This window comes from Enoplosus armatus, chromosome 2 (genome assembly GCF_043641665.1).
Source record: "Enoplosus armatus isolate fEnoArm2 chromosome 2, fEnoArm2.hap1, whole genome shotgun sequence".
Taxonomy (NCBI): Eukaryota; Metazoa; Chordata; class Actinopteri; order Centrarchiformes; family Enoplosidae; genus Enoplosus; species Enoplosus armatus.
In genome coordinates this window covers 25,282,690-25,306,661 of record NC_092181.1, presented here as the reverse complement: position 1 = coordinate 25,306,661, position 23,972 = coordinate 25,282,690, and the positions used below count along the sequence as shown (strand labels likewise).

At 41.9% G+C, this 23,972-nt stretch overlaps 2 protein-coding genes across 2 annotated transcripts; both read right to left on the bottom strand.

The window, feature by feature from the left end:
• Nucleotides 1-1,058: 1,058 nt before the first annotated feature.
• uts2r4 (urotensin-2 receptor 4) lies at nt 1,059-2,135 on the bottom strand. The gene has a single exon (XM_070926480.1). The coding sequence runs from the start codon at nt 2,133-2,135 to the stop codon at nt 1,059-1,061; it is 1,077 nt and encodes a 358-aa protein (XP_070782581.1).
• Nucleotides 2,136-3,379: 1,244 nt separating this feature from the next.
• On the bottom strand, nt 3,380-20,265 carry LOC139302855 (arf-GAP with dual PH domain-containing protein 1). The gene is made up of 11 exons (XM_070926469.1): nt 19,792-20,265; nt 17,411-17,541; nt 16,992-17,083; nt 13,752-13,834; nt 13,553-13,665; nt 11,770-11,916; nt 10,513-10,596; nt 10,300-10,362; nt 7,799-7,870; nt 5,351-5,582; nt 3,380-4,768 (listed from the first exon to the last, which is right to left on the bottom strand). The coding sequence occupies exons 1-11, from the start codon at nt 19,877-19,879 to the stop codon at nt 4,740-4,742; spliced, it is 1,134 nt and encodes a 377-aa protein (XP_070782570.1). The 5' UTR covers nt 19,880-20,265; the 3' UTR covers nt 3,380-4,739.
• Nucleotides 20,266-23,972: the final 3,707 nt, after the last annotated feature.

Below are 23,972 nucleotides of genomic sequence, written 5' to 3'. Positions count from 1 at the left end.
TATTGTTCTGGATTAATATGGATCTCTGTTCATTTTAAATGCAAGTCTGTTCAAAAGGTTGACTTGGAATTAGACATTGGCAACATTAAAACATTTAATGTGAACAGGAAAAAGGGAGCAAAGAAAGAAAAGAACTGAGCTGTAAATAAGAATTGATCCTTAAGGCTTACAATGTGAATGAGGCAGATAAATCGACTGTACTGTAAGGACCGAGCAGATAATAGACTATAAAACTGGATAATGCAAAAGGAGGGACAATATAGGACAGAGGTGAGATGAAGCACGTTCTTACAGAGACAATTTGCAGGAGGACTCAAAGAAGCTGTGGCTCGAGGCTGAGGAATGTGGCACGATGAACCCACATTCCCAGTAAGGAGATGAAATATCCTTTACGTGTGTGTGTTTATGTGTGTGTGTGTGGTAGATGGCAAATAGGAGAGTAAAGGAAAAAGTGAAGCAGTTCTTTACATTTAATTCCATTGTCCAACTATTGATTATTTTTCACAGCAGTATTTGATTGCTATGATGAATTGATGAACAATATTTCTTCCAAAATATTTTCAGAACTACTGAAAATGTCCATTTCGTAACTTTTTTAATGCTAATTCGAACCTTTTCAATTTGAAAATTAACTCTCATTTTAACCCAGATATCAGCAGCTTAAAGACCCTGTCAAATGTGTATTAGTCAGGATGATATCGTCATTGTCCAGGAGGCAGAATTGGAGATCGTCAGACAGGCAGAATCTGTACATGTGTGGGTACAAGTGTTAGATTATATAGTAAAGAAAATAAATCAAATACTGTTTACTGTTTGCCCTCCAACGAGAAGACTTGCAGTCAGACTTTCATGTCAGCAAACATCCACCTGCTGTGCTGAATTTCTCTGAATCCTTAACAGCTCAGGTTACTCTTCTCAACAGAGCAGGGAATGTTTGGCATGACACCGCATATGTTTTCAGCATTTTCAGCATCTCACTATGACATGTCCCAGCTGATGATGGGTCAATAAAATGTTCCCGCTCCAGTGTCTATGCTCAGTAATCCTTTATTCATCCACTAAAGGTCCTGCAGTGGCGTAGTCACAGCCGACCCAGGGTCAGCCCTGCTTGAACCCACAGACTGACCTTTCTGGGCCAAGTAATCTTTGTAGTTCCGGGTCAGAAGAGTGTAAAGAAATGGATTGATACAGCTGTTCCCATAGGTCAGACATGTGACAAAGAAATTCACATAATTATGAGCAGCTGGAGACAAAGCTCTGAGGGACTCTGGAGAGAACAGTTTGGCTAGCTGCCATCCCCAGAAAGGCAAGAAACAAGCCCAGTAGGCCACTACAATGCTAAAGATCATTGATACGACTTTTTGTTTGAGTCCTCTCCTCCGGGCAGACCGACTGCTACCTTGTAAGCTAGCCTGTGCTGCCCAGTAGCGCCTGGCTAGCCCCACATACAGCCCAACAATTACCAATCCAGGAACTAAAACACTTGTAAGAAACAGGACGGTGATATAAGCCTTGAAGGCCTCAGGGGTCCAGGTAGGGAAGCAGATCCTCTTAACCAAACCAGCCGTGGTTGGTTTGCCCTCCCTGAGTCGGATCATCACCATCATGGGAAGCGTTAGTACGAAAGCTATCCCCCAGATAATCCCTGCCACTAGCTTTCGTTTGCGGGACGAGGACCTGTGTGCGCTGAAGGGACTAGCCACGGCACGGTAGCGTTCCAGGCTCATAGCAACCAAAATGAAGACACTAGCATGCATGGTGAGGAGGTCCAGACTCAGCAGGATGCGACAACCAGTCGCACCAAACAGCCAGTCATGGGCGAAGTAGGTGCAGACCACAAAGGGGATGGTGGAGAGGTAGAGCAGGTCAGCCAGAGCCAAATTGATGATGTAGACGTACATGGAACCTGTCCGGCGCAAAGCTGCTGAACGCGTAATGATGAGTGTGTACGTGTTGCCTGCCACGCCCATGGCGCACATGATCATCAGTGTGGCACCGAGCAGAGACGTCACCCAAAGGCCCCCACTGCCTCCACCACCACCACCACCACCCTCCTGGGACCCTCCATCTCCCGCCCCTGGGCTCAGGACAAGTTCCAGCTGTGGAGTAATGGTGGCATTAGGAGTGCAGTTCATTGCAGGTTCACAGATGAAAGGTCAGAGGTCAGGCCTTAATGTTTAAGAGCCAGTTTACACAGCACTCCTGTATATGATGGTTGGCTCCTGCATTAAATTAGAAAAGGTTTTAACGTCTGTATAAACATTTCATGCTGTGATGCGAAGCACAGATTGAAGATGGCAGCTGATTGTAACTCCTTATGAAATATTGGCAGTAAATCCAAGAAACAGCATTAATGGGCAATAGGTGGGATGACAACAACAACTGTATTAATCCACGGAGAAGATGTAAGCAGACCACTGACATGGCTAGCAGCTTCAGTCACTACTGAGCTGCCTGTAGCTTGTAGTGCTTATCCCCAAAAGTAAGGTCCTCCACACAGCCATCCCATATTTCTTCAAAATCAGGCACGCTGAGTCACTGACTTTCAACTTGACAAACTGTTCACAATCTACGATAGAAAACTCCTGCAGTGCAGAGGTGTGCTCGAGAAAGACTTCGGTTGCTGCTGCCTCTGTCCATGTCCACTGTGGTGGCCACAGTAAATGTCCAAAAAAACCCTTTTCCTTGACTGGACCAAGTAGGGTTGAATCAACAGCTGTACTATGTCAAGTCAAAATCCGTCTTGTCTTCTCTCTTCTAGATTTCTACCTGCAAATAGACACCTAAGTAGTACAGACCCTTTGCTTTGTCCAAATGATCCTTGTTAATGCGTCGCTGCCGCTCCTCTGTACCTCCACAAACGATTTGATGCATGACCGAAACCTTCAGTTTCTCCTTGGATCTTCAGCCCCCATTTGACTCCATTTGACAGACTGTTGAGCCTGTGTTCTTTGGAGTTCTTCTGGTCCCAGTCCTCTCCCTCCTCTTCTCTTCTCTCCTCTGTCCTCCCTCTTTCTCACCATGGTGAAAAACTAGCATGGGCCTATAGATTTATGAGGTATTCCTCTCTGGCCTCCAACTGCTGTCTCTGAGGTGTAGTTTCAGACACCCAGAAATCACTGGCAGGGGGCAATTGTCCAAAACCACACACACATACCAATGTAAACACCAAACATATGATAATGATAAATAATAAAATAAGTGTATATTCATTTCAGCTCATTATAGAGGTAGAGCTTTTAAAAACATGAACACACCTGCTTTCCTTGTGGAGTATTTAAGCATCGTTGTTTTTGGTGAATTTTGCATTTCACACGTTTCATATTTTTCTCTAAAGCACGCAGTATAAACTGTACAGAGATTCCATGACAACTTCCAGAGGGAATATTTTTTATTAGTGATCATCGATAATTTCATGTGCTATGTCAGTCAGCTATGGCCAAGCATAGAAATACATTTATTTAAAAAAATGTATGAACGTGAGTACCTCTTTAACCAAAAAACATAAAAGGAAAACAGCAAGAAAAATACCACTAAAATGTATTCATCAATGGGCTGTTTGATGTCTATGAAATTAGGAAAAATAACTTATTATTGGAATGTCATTTGTCTTAACAAAGACTTAGTATATATACTGTATGCCACATGGAGGCACTGTTACACCATGTAATGGCTTGAAGTGTTTCCGTCTTTTTTATCCAAATGCATTTGCAAACCTCCTTTATTGTCTTTTCAAGTACATCTTTGACAGACGTACTCGCATGTCTAAAAAACTACTTACAAAATCAACATTCGCCTTAAAAGAAAATACAAAATCATAAAAAGTCACCATGATTTCATGACATAAACTGTACAGGGGGTGTGTCTGAAGATATTGCTTTGCTTGGAAAAACCCTCTCTTTGACCTTTTGGACTTGAAACAGCATAACAAGCAGCACGATGCAGCTGTAGCTCGTGAACTGGACTGCAATACTCTTGCTGAATATAAATGTTGTAAGTCATGAGAGTAGTTACAAAGTTTATATAAAAGTGAAAAGTTAAAAAAGAAATCCCCCAATCAAATCAAAAGGAATTCTGAATCCACCACAGATACTTGATTTCTGTCCTGTTGATGGTCTGTACCTGTTTGACCCATTTGACTCCCAATCATTGCATCACATTTAGACATAAAATACATAATATAAGACACCAAGGCACTCCTCACCTTAGAAATGTATTTTTCTTAAATCTTGCATGTAATATCAAATAAATCTAGAAATTCCAACCTCATTATTTTACTATCACTTCCTGTGTGATGTGACGTGTTTTTACATTCCCATAGCACATTAGTGTTGGCAACAGGGGGCATGTCTGAACAGGCCAAGAAATTTCAAACATGACTACATAAAATCCAAAAGGAAATGTGTTATAGTGCTGCCTAGACTGATTGACATGGGGACTGGGAGGAGGAGGGGGCATTTAAGTATTACTTAAATTTTACTTTAATGTTTACTGATTTGTTTTTAATTTGATGTCATTCTATTTATTCTTAATTTACATTTGCTTTGGTCCTCTTGTTTGCATTTTTAACCCCATTGCCAAAGAGCACCTTTGGGACTTGGGTAGCTCCAAGCTCCCCTCTGACCATAATCAATATATAATAATCTCTCAAGGAGTCAGTGGCAGAACTGATGTGGGTCCGGTGTCAGATCGGTGATGGGCTGAGAGGAGAGGAGATGGTCCTACAGGCCTCTGGTCCATCAATGTCTGTGCTTGAACAAGGCTTCCACTTGAAAACAAAAGTCCAAAGTTAGAAATAAAATCTCTTTACGCGTGCAGACAAATCATTTTGTATGACTAATACAATGTGTTTCATTAATTTGCCCTTTTAACGTGACTTCTAATGACATAAGTGCCAGTATGGTTTGTTCAGTTGGTTTATCATTTTGCCACTTTGTTCTAGAGTGTAATATCTTGAAAGATATCGGATGAAATTTTGTACGTACATTCATGGTTCCTAGACAATGTATCCTAATGACTTTAGGATAACAACTCCCCTAACTATCACAGAGGTATTTAACCCTCAGCTGCTCCACTGGAGCTGCTCAACGACCATCAATGGATGCTTTGGTTTGTATGTGTAAGTATATGCAACTGCAGGAAGATGTTGAAAAGGGGCATGTCAAGCTTTCCTTAACAAACAAATGTCAACGTTCTTTGTGTTAATTAGTTTTTTGTGGCTTATTTATTCCATGGTGCCCCTATGAAGCTGTAAAAAAACAATAACAGCCACCGAAAAAAGAGCAGCTCATTATAAAGGCTAATAACTAATAAATATTTAATGACAATTAAAAAAGTTCTGAATTCTTACTTGTGTACTCCTGAGGGGACATCTGAGCGCTCATGACATCACTGAAGTGTTTCAGCCAATCCTGCTGGTCGCTCTCTGTCTCACAAGTAAACAGGAAGCCGCGATCAGGTGTTACTATAGTGATACCGTATTGCCAGGCGCCGTTGCAGTGGGTGCCAGCAGGCAAGCCGGCGGAGACGCTGTAACCGTGGTCATTGTTCCCCAAGAACACTTCACCTTTGGCAAAGGCGTCCTTCAAACAGAGGGAGAATGAAAGAAACAGAGGTCAGCTGTAGAGTTCAGACTCCTCATCCTGTTACTGTTGATCAGGACAGAGTCTTACTAATGTAGCTTAAACAAAATGATTTGCTTTGATGAGCAAAGCAATTGTCTCAATTCTCTGCTAAATACTGAATGAACTGACCAACTTAGCGGAAATATGAGATGTTGGGTGATTTATTCTAAAATAAGTTATGCTTTGTATTTGACATGCCATAATGACACCATAATATAATAACATATAATAAAAGCTGTTGTGCTGTCGTTCAACTCAGTCATGTTATGAGTAAATGTGAAAGGTACAATAAGCTGTACACAATAAGTTTAGTGCTACTCTCAGCTCCCAAACAGATGTTTTTAGCCATCCTAGCAGCGCACCTCTTGGGACGGCAATTTCTGTCAGTTGGCCAGTTGGTTGATCCACCACTTTGGTCAAGACTGAAATATTTCAACAACTACTGGATGGAATGCCATCCAATTTTGTACACACATGCATGGTAACAGGATGAATCCTACTGACCACGGTGATCCCCTGACTTTTCCTCTAGCGACATAGCAGCTTCGTGAAATGTCTTTTGTACTATTGGATTGATTGCCATGTAATGTTTGGTACTGACATTTAGGGATGCAACTAACGATTAATTCATCGATGCATCTGCCGATTGTTTTCTTGATGAATCGATTAGCCATTTAGTCTATAAAATAGTGAAAAATGACCATCACAAAAGTGAAGTCTTCAAATTGCTTGTCTTCCGACCATCAGTCCAAATCCCAAAGATATTTTATTGACTATCACATATGACAAAGAAAAGCAGCAAATCCTCACAAATGTTTGGCATTTTTGCTTGAAAAATGACTGAAACAATTAATCAATTATCAAAAGAATCATCGGTTAATATCTTTCGATCGGCTAATCGATTACTCGATCGTTGCAGCTCAACAGACATTAATGTTCCCCTCAGGATGAATTGTAGTCCCTTAACTCTTCACCTAGCGCCATCACCAGTCAAACATTTAATTTGTCCGATAATTTGGTTTATGACCAAATACCTGCAATACTAATGACTTTCCCATCAGCCTCAGCTTTGCGTTTAGAGCTAATTAGCAAACGTTAACAAGGAACATTAACAAGCTAAACTAAGATGGCGAACATGGTAAACATTATGCCTGCTAAACATCAGCATCTTAGCATTGTCATGGTTAGCATGCTGACGTTACTTCCGCAGGTTAGCTACTTGTTAGCTTCTTTAATTTTGCTTTGCTGGAACTAAAACGTGACACCACTTAGTCGCTTTAAATAAATCTCACTCTCTGTTGTCAGCAATGTGAACAAATTGCACCAAATACACAGTGAACTAGTGTAGACACAGAATCTAACATGCATAATTTAGTTGTGATCCAAGTGATCAAAATACACTTGCTTTGAGCTTCTTCCACATATTCCCAGTCCACACTCAACTTCACTAGACTTCCTCTTCCTTTCATCTACCAGTTTTTCTTGTCTCACACTCTTGGGGTAAGTCGGACATTTCAGTCACCTATAATTATTGCACCTCTCCATTGAACTATTACATCAGAAACAATGCTGAGCTAATCTGGCTATCTGATGTGTCCTTAGCCAAGTCTTGAGAAATCTGGATCTCCCCCTCTCAAGGCAAGTCTCTGTGATAACCATTGCAATAAAAACATGATTCAATGACTCAGAATCTCACTTTCACAACGTCTCTACCTCTCAAGCCCTGATATCAGATACATTAGGTAAAATTCTGGAGAAGTATCAAGTGTAGTTTAGAGGATAAAGCTACTCTGCAGATTAACGTTTCACTTCACTTTCAGGCAATCCATACTGTGAGGTCATGGCAACGACTGCCATATGTATAATTACGTTACATACGAATGAAAGTACCTCATGTCAACCTCTCCCCACTGAGTCATGGCTTCATATCTCCAACAATGTCTACTAAATCTAATTTGCTTGATGGGAAACCCCCCCCCTCCTCCTCCCAGTCCCCATGGTGCTCATTTATATCTTTTTAGAGCACAAGAAACCATCAAGGCACTGTTGTTGGTAGGTTGTGATCAAGAACCTGAGCCATAGTCACTCAGGCATCAACTAAAGACTTAAAATATAAACTGATGCCTAGTCTGAGGTCTTTCCGATGTGTGTAGGTGTGTGTAAAGATGCCATACCAGCGGGTCTTTGAAGTACATGAGTCGCCTGTGGTCCAGAGTGAACCAGCGTTTCTTGAAGCCTTCCGTGTGCTGCAAAGACAAACAGGTTGGCAGAAGCAGTCAGACATGAGCTGAGCGAGACGGAGAAAGAGAGAGAGGGAAACTGTATAGAGACACAAAGCAGCATTGTTCTTGTACTAAAGGTGGCGTCTGTCTGGTTTTTAAATCAAAGTAACTCAAAGTAACTCATACTCCGCTCTTAAATTGACTCTTTTGTTTTAAAAATTCCTACGTCAGAGTTTCCTGATACTTTATCTATGTGTCAGTTATTAAAGTGGCCCAAAGTGATGCCTTCAAATTCTTAGTTTTGTCCAACCAACAGTCCAAAACCCAAAGCTATTCAATTTACAGTGACATGAATCAGAGAAAAACAGCAAATCTTCACATCTGAGAACCTGGAACCAGCAAATACTTGACAAAAAATTACTTAGCAATTAATCAATCTTGTTGTCAAGTCATTTTTATGTGTTAGTCAATGGAGACTTATTGTTTCAGCGCCAAAAGTCAAAGTCAAAAAGGGCATTTTTGTATCACCAACATTACTAAAATATTGAAAATGGATAGAAATGCTGGATGAGTAAGTGCTGCTGGTGTTTTATTGATGTTTTCTTGACTAACCCCGAATCTATTCGCAGCCTACTTCAACCACTTTGTCAAGAATACTTTCCTTTTTGTGAATCAGTGACATTCTCTTGTAAGTGTAACATTTGACCATGAAAGTGCATTAAATCTGATCTCAGGCTGAACGTTTACATCAGCGCAGCAGATCCAAATCCACGCTGAAAGCAGCTATCGAGGAATATGAAGCTCAGCACCTTTTGGAGAGAGTTTATTGAAGTGTACAAGCAGCTTGAGCTCTTTTCAGAAAGCTGAGCTTCAAATAATGAGGACGCTCAACTGCTGCCATATTGTCCTCATAAAAGTGTTTGATATTCTCATTGAGGCGTAAGCCTGAACAAGTGACTGTTCCCTTCTCAATTCGCCAGTGACTCCTTCCACAAATATGTCTTGCGCGAGTGTGAAGGAAATGACTTATGACACCCATTTAGCAAATCAGCCCCACGCAGAAAGTTAGCGAGTCCTTTCATCTCTCAGCCTGACAGATGGAGATTAAACTGAGAGTCTGTGTCTGTGTGTGTCTGAATACAGAGCTGGATGTGTTGCTGAGGATCAGGTTGCTTGGTTTTGCCTGTGTAGATGCTTCAGTCTGAATCCTGTGTGAAAGCACTTGCTTGTGTGTACATATGCTAATATAAAAGTGTCAGTGTAACTGTGCATGACTGCATGCATATGTACAAATGCCTCTTTGTGTGTTTGCTTGATCCCAACATGTGTCTGTGTTTCCGTGTGTACTTGAGGTTTTGACACCGAAGGATTAAGTCGATCCTCAGATGGAAGCCTTTTATTCTCCCTCAGACAGACAGACAGCTGAGAGGTCCTGCCTCACTGTCTGTCTGTCTGTCTGTCTGTCAGTCAGTCAGCCTGTCAGCCTGTCAGCCAGCGGAGGAAAGCAGCCACACTGACAGCTGGGCTAGTTAACCTCTTCGCCCAGCTCCCACTCCATTAAAGCAGGGAGAGTGGGAGCTGGGATCACAGGACGAGGTTTGAGGAGGGGACTGTGTCCAACTAATTAAAATGGATATTTAGTTTGAAACTCAATTCAGATCTAAGCCTGGTTTAGAACAAAAATAAAAGAATAAGGAACTCTCAGTCGTCTTTAAACCATTTTAGAGCATATGATGGATAAGATTTACCACATTTTTTCCGCTGCTGATAGATAATCTGTTCAGGTGAACAGGGTTTCAAATTGACTTCATTGACAGTTGCTTAGTGATTAGTGCTGTACTTCCTGGGGAGGTCTGGTTATTGGTAATGAATACCTCCGGACCCGGGAATTCAGTTATATTTGGAATTAATATAACGGTTATTGTCATCGGCTACCCTGTTAAGAAATACCATTTATGAATATTATTAATTGATTGAATACGTTTGAAGTGAATATACAAAATGTCCGTTTCTGTCAGTCTATTCAGTATATCTCTGTCCTATGCTTTTTCTCCACCAACATGAAAAATAATAATGTTTTACACAAACAGGGCTTCAGCTTCAGCCAGACTGACTTTGAGTGTTTACCATGACTAACAACTTGTGCACATGGCAAGTGGGTGGCGGCAAACTCACATAACTGACCTATACACATAAGGCAGAGTTGTAGCTTTTGCCGCAGGAGATGTGGATTTCAGCATCACTTATCTTTTGTAGAGTGATTTTAATACACCAAGATCTGCATTTACTGATTTAGAAATATCAACTGTCTGACATTGTAAAAGCCAACTGCTGCGCTGGCAGAAACACCCGAGGAAATGAAGAGGGGAAAGTATAGCATAGATGAAATAGGTTTACAGTGTGTATGTATCTGTGTGTGTGTGTGTGTGTGTGTGTGTGTGTGTGTTACTTGCCCTTGGACCTGTCTTTTCCATGTATCCTTCCTTCAGAAAGTTCCGGGTAAGTTTGGGTACCAGCTGGAAAAAAAGCCGGCAAAGCAAAGGGTTAAAGAATAACACCATGAGGATACAAAGGGTTTCAGTGCCGAATATCCATTTTGGGAAGAGTGCTAGCCAACATGAGCAGTAAGCATAAACACAGTAACGGAGTTGTAGTCTTAGTATCACCTCAGCATCCGTCGCCCCAGGAAAGGCCACCTTTAGATAGTGAAGCTGAACTGCACGAATAGTGTTAAACCAGTCTACGATCTCCTAATGGACAGAGAGAGAGAGAGAGAGAGGTAAAGACAGAGAGAGAGAGAGAGAGGGAGGGGAAATGAGCTGTTCTGAGGTTATTTTGCCCCCCTATCATTTACAAGATAATATCAGAGGTGTGTGTGAAGTCTCTGAGGGTAATAATACAGCATTATAACAGGTCATCTAAAGGTTATATATGATTTTACAAGATGTGGCTGAAAGCCTCAAAAACAACTAATAAGTTGGACCTTGTTTTGGGAACTTTTTTGTCACATTTTAGAAAATGACTATCATCGTGGTGCTTTGGTTTCAATCAGAAAATGATTGGCCAAATACAATCCACCTGTAATGATGGTTGTGGAATTCAGTCTCTTCATGCTTGCTCGGATCAGAATCGATGTGATTCATTGAATAGCTTTTGCTGTTTATAACTGCTAAAAGCAGCTTTTATCTGTGACCTAACTATGAACTTTGCTTATATTTTGTGATTCAACTAGTTTAACTACAGGGAGCTTTAAATAAGTGGCCAAAATATTTCTAAACACTGTGACCTAGTGCATGGTGCTGTGACGCACTATCCCTGTATGTTTTTTTGTTTAGTCTGCATAGAAACATAGTTTAAAGTGTGTTTTTGCAGTTGTATAAACTGAAAAATATAACTTTCTAAATCTAAATTCTAAAGACGTTCATGACTTTGATGCTGTTTTGCAGCGGACTCTCAAGTCTCAGATGACCACAAATAACTTCTCAGCTTGACGACAACACTGAGCTGTTCCACATATTTCAACGTGTATTCACAAATGACACCGAATGATAGATGTGGAGCTTGAATGTCATCTGCTAATGGATTCCATCAGCCGGCAGAAATTGGTACAGATGGTTTGAAAAGGTTTGGAGACTCGCCCACAACAACACAAACCAGGTAGTTTCAACACGTCCTTCCCGTAATGTGGTACATGACAAAAATCCTACATGAACGCCAACTTATGCTGCCATTTAAGTTAGTTAACAGTTAAGAAAAAAAGTGATACAGACATCTTTTATCAAACATGCAGATTGACTTACTCACTACGGATATTATTGTTTTTCAGCCAGCCTTAAATACATCTTACAGTCCTACACTGCATCACTGGAAACAGTAAACATTTATGTCATGCACTGATCACCACACAGTACAGCGATGCAGACCTTGCCGTTGTCATGGTAGACAAAGATGTTGCGGGTGCTGTAGTCTTTGAGGTAGGTGATCTGCAGGCCGTTGGGGTTTCCTATCTTCTCAGGCTGGAAGGTTGCGTTGATGGTGTCCACCTTGAGTACCGCTTTGGGCTCCTTAGCCTGCAGGAGAGAGGGAGGAAAGGAGAAGACGGGGGTGTGTTTGTGTGTGTTAGAAATGCAGGGGTCAACAACATGGAGCCCACACACTGTAACTGCAGATCTGCACTCTCTTCTCTTCACTGATCACTATAAATCTGATGGTTTCAGGTTGAAGACGGCTACAAGTCAAAAGTAAACCATTTATTATTTTATCAACCATGATTACCCAACTTGTTGGAAAGTGGATATCAGCACTTTGTTTTCACTATTGGAATGAAATGACTCTTGAGTCACAAATGTAAGACAGCTGACTATATCTTTTGTTATTTTTGTATGTTTATTTTTTGCACGTGTTTTAAACTTGAGAATATTTTTAATTAAGATATAATTCTGTAAATTGTTTAAAGAGTAAAATAATGAACAAATAAATACATAATAACAATAATATTAATGAATAAACCTCTTCCTGATTGCATTGTTTTGACCAGTCATGATAATAACTGCTTGACCAGTAAAAAAGTTTAGTTAAGGAGTCAATGTGTGTGCATGGTATCAAGGCTTGGGGCCTATTTTGTGCCCTTTCTAACTATGAAAATAATATCTAGAGCTATTATCTACACATCAGTCTGTATCACTGAGAACCCTCATGTCTAAGACCGACACTAATCCCAGCAAACCTGTGTATGGAAGCTGCACTAATCTGTCCTGACCTGAATTTAAATGAGAATCTATGGCAACAGAATCTGTGTCTGTGTGTATCTTCTGCCCTTGACTTTAACAGATAAGAGATTCAGATTTGACAACTGATTAGATTTTACACTTTTCTGTCATTATGAGTATTGACTCCTACGGCATGAAAAAAGCAGCAAGAGAAAGTGAGACAAATTTACTAAGAAGCAGTCTGAACTTGAGTCAAACTGTAACCTGTGCCTGGATATTTTACACACCTCATGGCTCTTCTGAAACCCACCCAACTCACAGGCTTTAAAAACTTAAAGCAACTGAGCGACAGCAAGCAGCAATTTCACTTTTGTGTTCTATTGTTTGCGTTAGCAGTCACCAGGAGAATATGGAGCAACAGGGAAATATTTCACAAAAATCACAACAAAAAAGACATTTGTATGCCAAGACCTATGCTAAACACACTGGAAATCCATATTAAAAAATGAGAGTGACAGACTTTTTAAATATATTATTCCCACTTCCCCTGAGCTGGTTTACTGTGACAAACAAAGAGCTCCCAGTGCTTCCAGCCCTAATTGGTTTGGGTGGTGTACAGCTAAGTGAATCAGCCACACTGACTGCTGGTTAAGCTTGTCTGAGCACGCTCAGACGCAGCGGAGGGAGCAGGTACACATACATTTTGTAGGCTTTGGTAGGTGTGTATTATCATAAAGTGTGTATGTGTTAAAAAACTACTGCAGCACGTAATGTGGGGGTGTTGTCTACAGAATAGTGCTCTCTAATTAAGGTATTTGTGTCGTGGTTGCACATGTGCTGGAAGTGAACTACAGCCTTCAAACAACACTAACTAGGAAGCTGTCTAATTACAGTAGGTTACTGGTAGTGGCAGGCATGGTTTTCGTGAAGGGTGTGTGTACGTAAAGTGTGTTTAGGTGCATGTGGTCTAAAAGTCTCATTAAACGCTGCTGCTTACGTCATATTTGGTGAAATACTTCAGAGTCCCCTCCCTCTCTGAGAGGACGAATCGCCTGCTGAGGAACTGCCCGTTGTCCCGCCCCCTCTTCATCAACAAGCCGTCTCTAGTTCCTGCAGGAAACCATCCAATGTCATTCATTAGCGTGTGTGTGTGTTTTTATGCATGTATGCATGAGCGTGTGTGCGCACACACTCACCTTCCTCATATGGAAAGTTCTTCCCAGGTTCAGAGAACTCCTTCCTCTCGTACTTTGCTCTAATCCACTGCTCCCTCAACACCCTGAACACACACCAACAGATGAAACGTCAACAGAGCTCACTTGTAAGAAAGTACCAGCTGACAGCAGACGTCTCTGTGGTTTGAGAAAGAGGCTGGGCTGCACGCACAGTGAAGGCTGAGAGATAAAAGCCGAAACCAAAATGGAGTAAAGGATTTTTTACACATTTTGTAAGTGTATAAAATAAGCGTAACATAAATGGAGAGGCTGAAATTTGTGTTTACTATTTTGCATTTTCCTGTTTATCATCAAGTTAGCTAGCCTTGCCAGCTAGCCCAGTTAGCAAGCTAACTACAAACAATACCAATAAATGGGGATTTGAATTGCAACACTTTAAAATCACATAATTCATAAATGCCTGAAAAAGCCAAAATAAATATACTACCTACTTTTCAATAATGTTTGCTATTAGCTGATCTTTAACAGCAGCTAGCTAGCAAAGCTAACAACACCGCAAGGCCAAGAAATATACAGACATATATACACCACAGAAGAAAAAGCTTAATTAATAGCCATAGCAACAGCCCAAAATTGAGTATAAAATTGATGCAAAAGCCATTAAAACATTTTTTTCCAACTGTGTCACAAAAAAACACCTTACTGTAAGTCTACTTGCTTTAATTTCTACCGTGAATTCAGTTTAGGTGAAACTCTCAGGTCTTATTTCATGTTCTGGCTAACCTGATGCCTGACACAGGTATTAGTATAAATAAACACATCAGAAACTAGTTTATTTGAAACTCTACCCTTGACTGACACCAAACCTGGCTCAGGGTCTAAACACTGTGTGAAGAAATCCTATTCTTTGTCTACAATTAATGCTTGTGTGTGTGTGTGTGTGTGTGTGTGTGCGTTTAAATACAGAGGTCTCTGAGAGCCCAATGGGTCAAGTTGAATCCAGTCGATTCAGCTCTTTTTCTACATTGAACCCAGAAGGATAATGTGTGCGTGTGTGTGTGTGTGTGTGTGTGTGTGTGTGTGCGTGTGTGTGTGTGTGTGTGTGAGAAGGGCATGGAGTTGAGCTGTCCTCAGGCAAATCTTTACAGATACAGTGGTGGGCTACTCCTTCCATCATCCAGGGGGTAAAACTTGGGTCAGGCAGCTTACTGTTACTTTTTGTGTATGTGTGTGTGTGTGTGTGTGTGTGTGTGTGTGTGTGTGTGTATCATTTTATGCCACATGAGGTGGTTTGCTCCATTCCAAACATTCCTGTGTGGGAGCTGCCCGATGCAGCCACAATGCATGTCTGCAGCAGCCAGACAGTGGAGGGAAAAAAAGCTTCAGAAATGGCTTCAAAAAGGTGTTGGTTGGCTTTGACTTTATTTTCATAATATATCACACAATAACTTCTCGAATTCAAATGCACATGACTTTTCTCTCGTCAGCTTGTTTCTTTGGATCAAATAAAGTTGTTGCAAACTAGAAAGACTTCATAAAGACTTTAGCGCTGGAGGCGCTTGCTTTAACAATTTACATCGGGCTGTAATTATTAGTGATTGTAATAAAATAACATATGTATTATATTGCTTACTGTTTGTGGATGAACTGCCGCCTCTAATAGCAGCTATTAATAATGATGTGGCACACTAATATAACGTGATGTAAAGAATCATGCCCTCACAAGTTGCAAAGGATAGTGGTTCACACACCCAGTACCAAAAGGCTGACACTCAGGACTGAGTCACTTAGAAGTAATATTAATACGTGGAAAACGTTGAGTGTTATAGGAGCAAGAAAGCATCATAGAAGAAAATATGAAACAGAAGACATTTGAAACAGAGAAGAGGACGGAAAGAAACAACAAAAGTTGTTAGAGACCAGAAGAAAAACTGTAAGAGCGGTTGTTGTTAACGAGAAATGGTTAGCGTTCGAGTTCAGGCCGACAACAAGGCAATGTTCTTTGTCAAGAATACTTAATGCACAGTGGAGAGGAGTCTAAAACACTGAAGATCCTCAAACTGCAGGCAGATACAGATCAACACACACACACACACACACACACACACACACACACACACACAAAGTGCATGACACACTCTACCTTCCCTTACCACGATGAGGACATCAGTCATGTCAACTTTTATCACCGTCAAGACAAAAACTATTTTGGCTAGAGTTGCATCTGATTTTGATTTTACATTATATTGTATTATATAAATCATAAAAATAAGCACCACAATAAGACAACAGTGAAACATCAACATGATGATGGCGATAATAACACCATTCAGCAAAGTATGAAGATTATCAGTGCCACTGGACTCGCTTCAGAGCCAGAACGTCAAAAAACTAAATTCCAGACTTGAATCCCATTTATGACTCGAAGAAGAAACCTTTTCACACTCGCTCCCTCTACAACTTGAGCAAGCTTGAGCAAATCTGCCTGGTAGGAAAGCAGAAAATCACAAAATAGAGACATATCTGAGAACATGTGAATCACTGCCAAGAGCTGCTCCTGTAGAGTGCTGTCACAGGGGTGAGCTGATGGTTGAATGGTTTCAGAAGGCACTGAATGTATCTCCAACTACTTGCTCGGAGTGTGAGAAGGACAGAGCCTTCAGCCCTGCGCCCTTGCAAGTATTATTTCAAACACATCTTAAAGCAACACACCAACTAGTAATTTATGGAAGATATTTTTTAAATGTCACGTTAATCAAGTTCCACTCGAGCTTAAAAACTACTACTAAATCCGATCTGATGAGCGACATAAGGCCAAAGAAAAGAGCGTGTTGTTGTTCTTTCTTGCAAACAGAAAAGGATAAATGAGTGCGTCTCCTTCCCAATTCACATGCTTCAAAATGAAATGTCATTGTGCCTGAGAGTGGGGCTGGTAAACACACAAATGCAATGGTTTGTAAACTAAAATCAGGTGATAATGGACTGGAATAACACTTAAAGATAAACAATTGGATGTATTCTCTCATGCGTGTACACAATAGCTAATTCCTGCATAAACACACACATGCACATGCACTAACAAAAACAGGAAACCACATGCATGGACACACAGGATCACACACACACACACACAAAATACGCAATGATTAAAACAGAAAATGCATGAATTGTAGATTTGATAGCATATGTTTTTTTATGTGTGTGTGTGTGTGTGTGTGTGTGTGTGTGTGTGTGTGTGTGTTCGTTGCTATGGTTACTCACTGGCAGTCTTTGTGGGTTGGTTTGTAGTAGTAGATTGGGACAGCAGCCTCATATTTACTCTTCATCAGCTCATTACCATTCTCAGCCATGAACTAACACAACACATGAAATGAGAGAGATTATTCAAGGATGAACGACATGTTGGCACATTACCTGACAGTTTTACACTTCCAATGGAATAACATCTTTACCAATGAACTGATGGATCAGACAGCTTAGATGATAAACGCAACAAATATTTTCAGATAAAGATGTACCAACATCATTTATCATCTGGTTTCTGTGAATCTCCTGCACGGTTTTCGGGAACACTGGGAAAAGTACTGAGCAGGAATGTGATGTCCTAACGTTTGAGATGTAGAAATGTGTTTGTTTCTGTCAGCGTAGTTAAAGGAATGGTGTTGCCTCTGTGGTCTCACCTGCACCTCGTGGTCCTCCCAGTGGGAGAGGCTCAGGGACTTGACCTTGCTGGTGTCGGGGATGTTGCGGTGGATCCCAGAGCAGGCCAGACAGATGAACACCCCCAGGGAGCAGGAGCCCCACGAGGGATCTGCAGAGAGGAAGATGGAGAGAACGCATGGAGTGTGGGGATACATGGATAAAAGGAGAGGTGGGGTGTGGTGGGGCTAAGAGGGAGGGATGATTGTGTTTATCAGAACGAGCTATAAAGTCCAGGGAGTCAAGACACAGCCTATATGTTTTGTATGGCTAAGGAGCCCCCCGAGCAGTGTCGCCACATCATCACACGCTCACCATCCCGCTAACCAGTTTTCAGGGGGAAACCCCGAGGTGACGACTTCACTTTACTCGCATCATCAACCAATGGTGAGACAGCTGTCCATCACTGCACAGCTACTTATTCTTACACCGTGAAAACTAAAGTGAAATGTCTGAATACCTTCCTGTCCAGGGAAAGTAGTCTTTGCCTCTTCAGGAGCAGTCTGGGGCTCTGTGCTATGTTTAAGGGGAACTCATGACTAGTTGCTGTGTGAAAGGAAAGCATTTCACTTTCTTTCAAACCTTGTGTTCATGAGCGCATCACTGCTACACAAACAAATCCAGCCAGAAACCTGCAAGGTTCATTTAAGTCTTTTTCCTCTTTGAAGCCTAATATACGAGAAATGTTTTGTTTGTGTTGACCACACCTGTTTTATCTTCCTGATACACATTTTACAGCCTGCCAGTAAACGGCTTTTCAGAGCTTTTGTTTGTGTGTGTGAGACTCTTCTTCTTATCACTACACATCAGTGTATCTCAGAAAACAGGGCGTTCTTTAATTTTCTTTAATCGTACGCGGCAGATTAGAATGCGATCTGCTTGGCTGGTTAATGTTCATGCCTAATGTTTTGCTACATCACTGTTTCACAAATGCCGGGGAGGTGGTTGAATAAAAAAGTGTCTCTCTTTTGTCCCTGATGATGAGGAACAGAGGAAATGAGAGGAAAATGTGCCAGAATGTGACAAAGGGGTTGAATCTTGGAACTTGGCACAGAAAGCTGTCTTTGAGCACGGCACTTAACCCGGCAGCTCGGGCGCCGCTCCTCAATCAAATCAAAACACGAGAACTGTGCGGTCAATCAACCTTGACTGGATAAATAAAGGATTTAAATGATGAAGAGATAAGGCCTGGCAGTGACATTGTCTTTGTCGCAGCAACACGTTGCCTCAGGGCCTGAATTCAGTGATTTGATTGTGATGTATGTACTGTCCACGAGGGTCTGTACTGCGACAAAGACAAAACGCCGTAACTACATATTTGGTCAAAACTGAGTTAAGATCAGAATACGACTTTTTGGTGTGTGTTTCATCTACTACAGAAATGTTTCAGTTTGCAAAACTGAACTAAAAACCAAATTAAACCACAGCAACTGCACTGGCATGGTACTATGTGGATTTTAAAAGTTTCTGTCACACTTACTGCACTCTGTAGGGATAGATATGCATCATATCTAAAGTTTGTTATTCCACATAACTAAATGAGGCAGCAGCTAAATCTATTCTAGATTAAAAAACAGCTAAACTGAAAGGGAAACTGGTTTAGTCGCCATCTTTTGGCTCTATTGAAATTCATGTGATTAAGTGTAGTTGAGCTACTTTTAAAACACATGAATGTACTCATTTGTAGAATAATTTCTTATATATTACATATTACAGAGAAACAACCTTTAAGTGGGCTGTAAATTATACAAGTTATTGGGTATTATGTAGGTTATGACGGTGACTTCTTTGGGTAAATAATCAACCTAAAAAGGTGTAAAATGAAGGCATTAAAATATATTTTGCGGGCCAAAAAACTTTAAACCCTTTTAACTAACATTCACTTCTTCAGTTCAATGCTATATAAGACAGTATAGCTCCTATAATGAACATAAAATGCCTAAGTGAGCATGTAAAGGACCTCCACAGTTGTGGAGTGTGCAGGTGAGGGTGTGGGCAGGCCCTCCACCCTGCAGGCCCAGACTCGCTGAACTCTGAAAGTTCCTTCTCTTGCAGCCTCCACCACAGAACACAAGCAGGCTTCACCTGCGCTGTTGAAAGCTCTTCCCTCCGAGTTCCCGACTCACCTTGCCACACATTCAGGTCAGGATAACAAAATGCAGAACAAATAGAGTCTGGCACATTTGGTTTAATGTTAAAAATGAAGCCTTTGGGCTGCAGTGCTTGATGTGTTTTAATGATGACCTTTGTTGTGTATGTTGATAAATACACGTCACATCTCAGCAACTCAAGCTCTGCCACAAAGTCAGATTTCCTCGTTCTTAACATTTTCCCGCTAATTACGACATTTCTTTCGTCTTACCCGGTGCGCCGCAGTCTGCGCAAGCGTCATTTCCAGGGTTTTGCAGGATCTCCCGCAGTGCGCGCATTGCTCTCCCATTTGACGACATTTCAGTGTTCAGATCTGTTATTCCTCCGCTTTCAGAGAGAGAGAGAGAGAGAGAGAGAGAGAGAGAGAGAGGCTGGGGAGGGAAGGGGGGGCGCCGTAGAGCCACAAAAGGCAAGTAAGGTGTGTCTCCACGGGCTCGACTCCCCCACGTGAGTCCCACCTAACGGGCTGCGGGCAAGTCCGCACAGGTATGCGCCCTGAGCTCAGACGAGGTGTGCCTCCGATTGAAGAAAAATCAAATTAAGGCCTCATCGTAATGTTTTCACGGAAACCTCCATCCACTCTCGCCGCTGCCCTAAAAGCCGGTGCCGACACCCTCCAGCGGGCCCGTGAGGCGCGTCCTGCCGCAGTCTGGAGCCGAACCTCCGCCAACAGTCCCGCACTGCCTGTGCGGAGCGGAGGGGTGTGTGAGCCGTGAAACCCGACACTAGGAAGTGAAACGCAGAGGTTGTCCAAACTTGCTTTTCCGCATAACTCGAGGATAGGTCACTCTGCGTGTCGCTCTGGCGCCGACTGCGCAGCCTGCAGCCGGCGTTCACTTACCTGTGAGGAGCAGCCTGAAGAGCACCGCAGACTACCGCAGCGAGTTCCTTCAGAGTTTGTTAATGGAGACAAAGCGTAATTGAGATTAAGTCATGTTAGGATACAGGAAGTCCAGATAACAGGATGTGGTTGAGAGAAATGGCCCCCGAGACTGATATTATTAGCTTGTTACTGATGTGGTAATGTTTAAGCAGCATGTCACAGTTGTAGCTGCTCGAGGTGGAGTTTGTTTCAGCTACTTTAGTTACAATGCATCATAATCTACTGGCTGATCATAAACCACATAGCCAGGAGTACGCGGACAGCCCTGTACACACCCCATACTTACCCTGGGGCTGTTTGTCATGGTCTGGGCCCCTTAGTCCCAATTAAGAGAGATCCTAATGCTACAGCATGCAGTTATGTTTCAGACAATAGTGTGCAAAAGGCCGTACCGTGATGAAATAGTTTCCCCACTTTGATGTGGAAGAACTTGACCTCAACCCCATCGAACACCTTTGGGATGAACTGAACCGCAGACTACGATCCAGGCCTCATGGCTCAACATCACTAATGCTCTTATGGCTGAATGGGAGCGAATCCCTGCTTCCAAAATCTGGTGGGAAGCTCAAAAAGCACAACGCTTCCCTCTGAAATATATAAAGTAGGATAAAATGTTTATATATGTTTAATAGATCAGGGTAGATTTGCCCTTGCTGCATCCACTGCTTGTGGTAGCTCCATGTTTGGTCAGTAGGTGGCAACAATGCACCACTTTTCTGCCTGTTATGAATATTGGGTTCAGTTCTGAGTGACACAGGTGTGTCTGTCAGTGCAGCACCTTTGTAGCCTAAATATGTCTGTAACCAAATATCAGTCCCCCCCTTTCAGCACGACGAAGAGTGAAGGATACACAGGCTGGTGGGAAGAACCGTCAGCCTGATACCACCAATACTATAATCAGTAATCATATGATCTTCCCGTTACAAAGGAAACGATATCCTGTGGAAATATAACACAAACGCTCTCTGTGAAGTGACTTCCCTCCCGCCTGAACGCTCACTACCCCAATTTAAGTAAGACAGATAGCAGTTAGGCCGATTTGACAGTCGGCAAGCGAGCAGGGTTTGATGTCATTTTGCAGTACCGGATTTCTCCTGTGACAGCAAAAGGCTAATGCCCCCCCCCCCCCCCGACCCCCGTTACTGAGCTCATTTGTCAACACCAATCCAGCAGACAGTCGCTTGTCTATTCTCTCCCCACCCTGATCCCTAAATCTTTCTTTTCTCTCTGTCAGTTTTGGAGTTGGATACTAACAACTGTCGAGCGGCGGGTCGATGGGTAAAAGCATCAGTCAAGTGATTTTTACAGACACAAGCAAACAAATGAATTCATAGGTACAGCAGTGTGGCTCGTCCGCCTCCTCTCTTTTAGTTTTTCTTATCTTCCTGTCACTTGTATCACTTTTGACCTCTTTTCTTCTTCTTTACAAGTGTTATATTGACCCTGGAGTCTGCTTATGGATTTTGACCACGTCATGTGTGGCTGTATATTCCCCTTTATTTGTAAGAACTTGGAGCTAAACATGCACACTGTATTTCCTCTCTGACTCTGTCTCTCTGATGATTTATATGCACGCAGTTGGTGGCATTTTGAAGCTGGCTGGGTATGACAGGAACTAAATGGCAGCAAGTCCAGGCCATTAGTATGTGTCTTGCTGGGCGCTTCTGACATATCATGCCCTGTCTGTGGCCCTGCCTGTGAGTCTGGATTCTCAGTGATATATAGCCATAAATTAGGCTCCAGGAGTTGTCCAACAAAGTTTGAATCAATCCTCTGAACTGGGTGCTAAATGGTTGAAGCTTTTCATTCAAATTCAGTCTTTAGTTCTGACGTCAAGCCTCAAGAGACGGGTAAAGAACGGATATTACGGTGGTCAGAAAATCCAAATGACTGAATCACAAAGTGGGAGTAATCGGGAGTTTGCACCATCAAGCAGAAACAGTATCAACAGACATCAAGGGCATAGACAAAAATAAAAGCACATCAAACAGGCTTTGAAAACCTGGTGGCTACTGACCTGGCCTTCATTAAAACACAAGCCATTTTGTCTACTGCTTGTATATACAAGCAGAACGTAACACCTTACAATGTGGTGCAACCCAGTAAACAACAACCTGCATACAGACTTTTAGTTTCGGGTCTGTCCTCCACTTTGTGTTTATATGTATGTAAATTAATAATTATGTTCTAACTAGATTAAGGATATTATGGTTAAAATCAGAACATGCACAACACTCAAATGACAGTGGCATGTATAGTCAGGTCTATATGTGGTTCTTTCCTCTGTGATGTGATTCCTCTCATGCTCCAAAAGTGAACGATGTGAGCATCAATACACTGATGCCATCACTGTTAGTTGAGATGGGACGTTGAATTGATGTCTAAGATATAGAAAACATATCGACGCCTTCAATTTTCCTTCTCTTATTTTTGGCACCTTTTGAAGAGTTCCCATCCAAATGCAGCACAAAGCCTAACCAGACAAACAAAATCAGGAAAAGAAAATGCAAATGAATGCGCGTTTCCTTCCACCACCGTTATATTAATATTAGGAGTTGAAGTCGAGTGCAATTACATCATTGCAGAAGAAGAGGGCACAACGAGGCATTGATTTGAGGGACGCTACAGTCTCCTCATTGGTCCACACATGTCCGATGTTGCTGTTTGTCGTCTCTGAAGTGGAAGCTTGAGTGAAAAATAGTCTGTTTCCATTGCACTTTTATTGAAACATCGACTTTTCCTCCACAGTCAAGTGTAAAACGTTTTTGTGATGTTTTGACTTTTCGCATTTCCGTTGTTTCCACTTTGGTCCCACATGGGCTACCTGCAGACATTACTTCCCTTTTGACCATTCGTAAACAGCCATTGTCCAATCATAGCTTAGCAACCATAACCAGCTCTGATAAGAGCGGCACTCTGTATCTAAAGAGTTTGCAGGGTGGTGTCTTCACTAACCCTAACCCAAAACCAAAAGAGCAAAAGTATATGGATTAAACTGTGTTTCAGCCTAAGCTGCAAATGTTAGCTTACTGTCTACAGTAGTAAGCTAGTGCTGTTTCCTCAGGGAGGGGGTGTGTCGTTATTTAACTACATTATTATGTGGGGTTACAGATAACCTAAGAAAAATACTTATTCAGGACTGGAATATAAAGACCAGTGAGAGACGGAGGATAGGAAACAGGGAGAAAAGAGAGACCCATAGAGGAGAGAAAGAAAGCGGAAGAGAGCATATTACTCGTGGCAGACTCTGTCATGGAGTTAATGGGGTTTTGCCACTTCCTATCATCCCAATGCCTTTTGAACCGTGGCCTTTGCATACAGAAAGATCATTAACTCCCAGCTCTGCCTCCCCCAGGGGCGTCGTCTCCTCTTCGTCTGCAGGACGACTTGTCAGCAAGAGCCTGGTGCCTGCCTCCCTGCTTCTGTTCAAACCTTACTTTATGTAACAATACGACCCGTATTAGCAGCCAAAATCACAAATTACACAGAGAGCACAATTCTCTCTAATT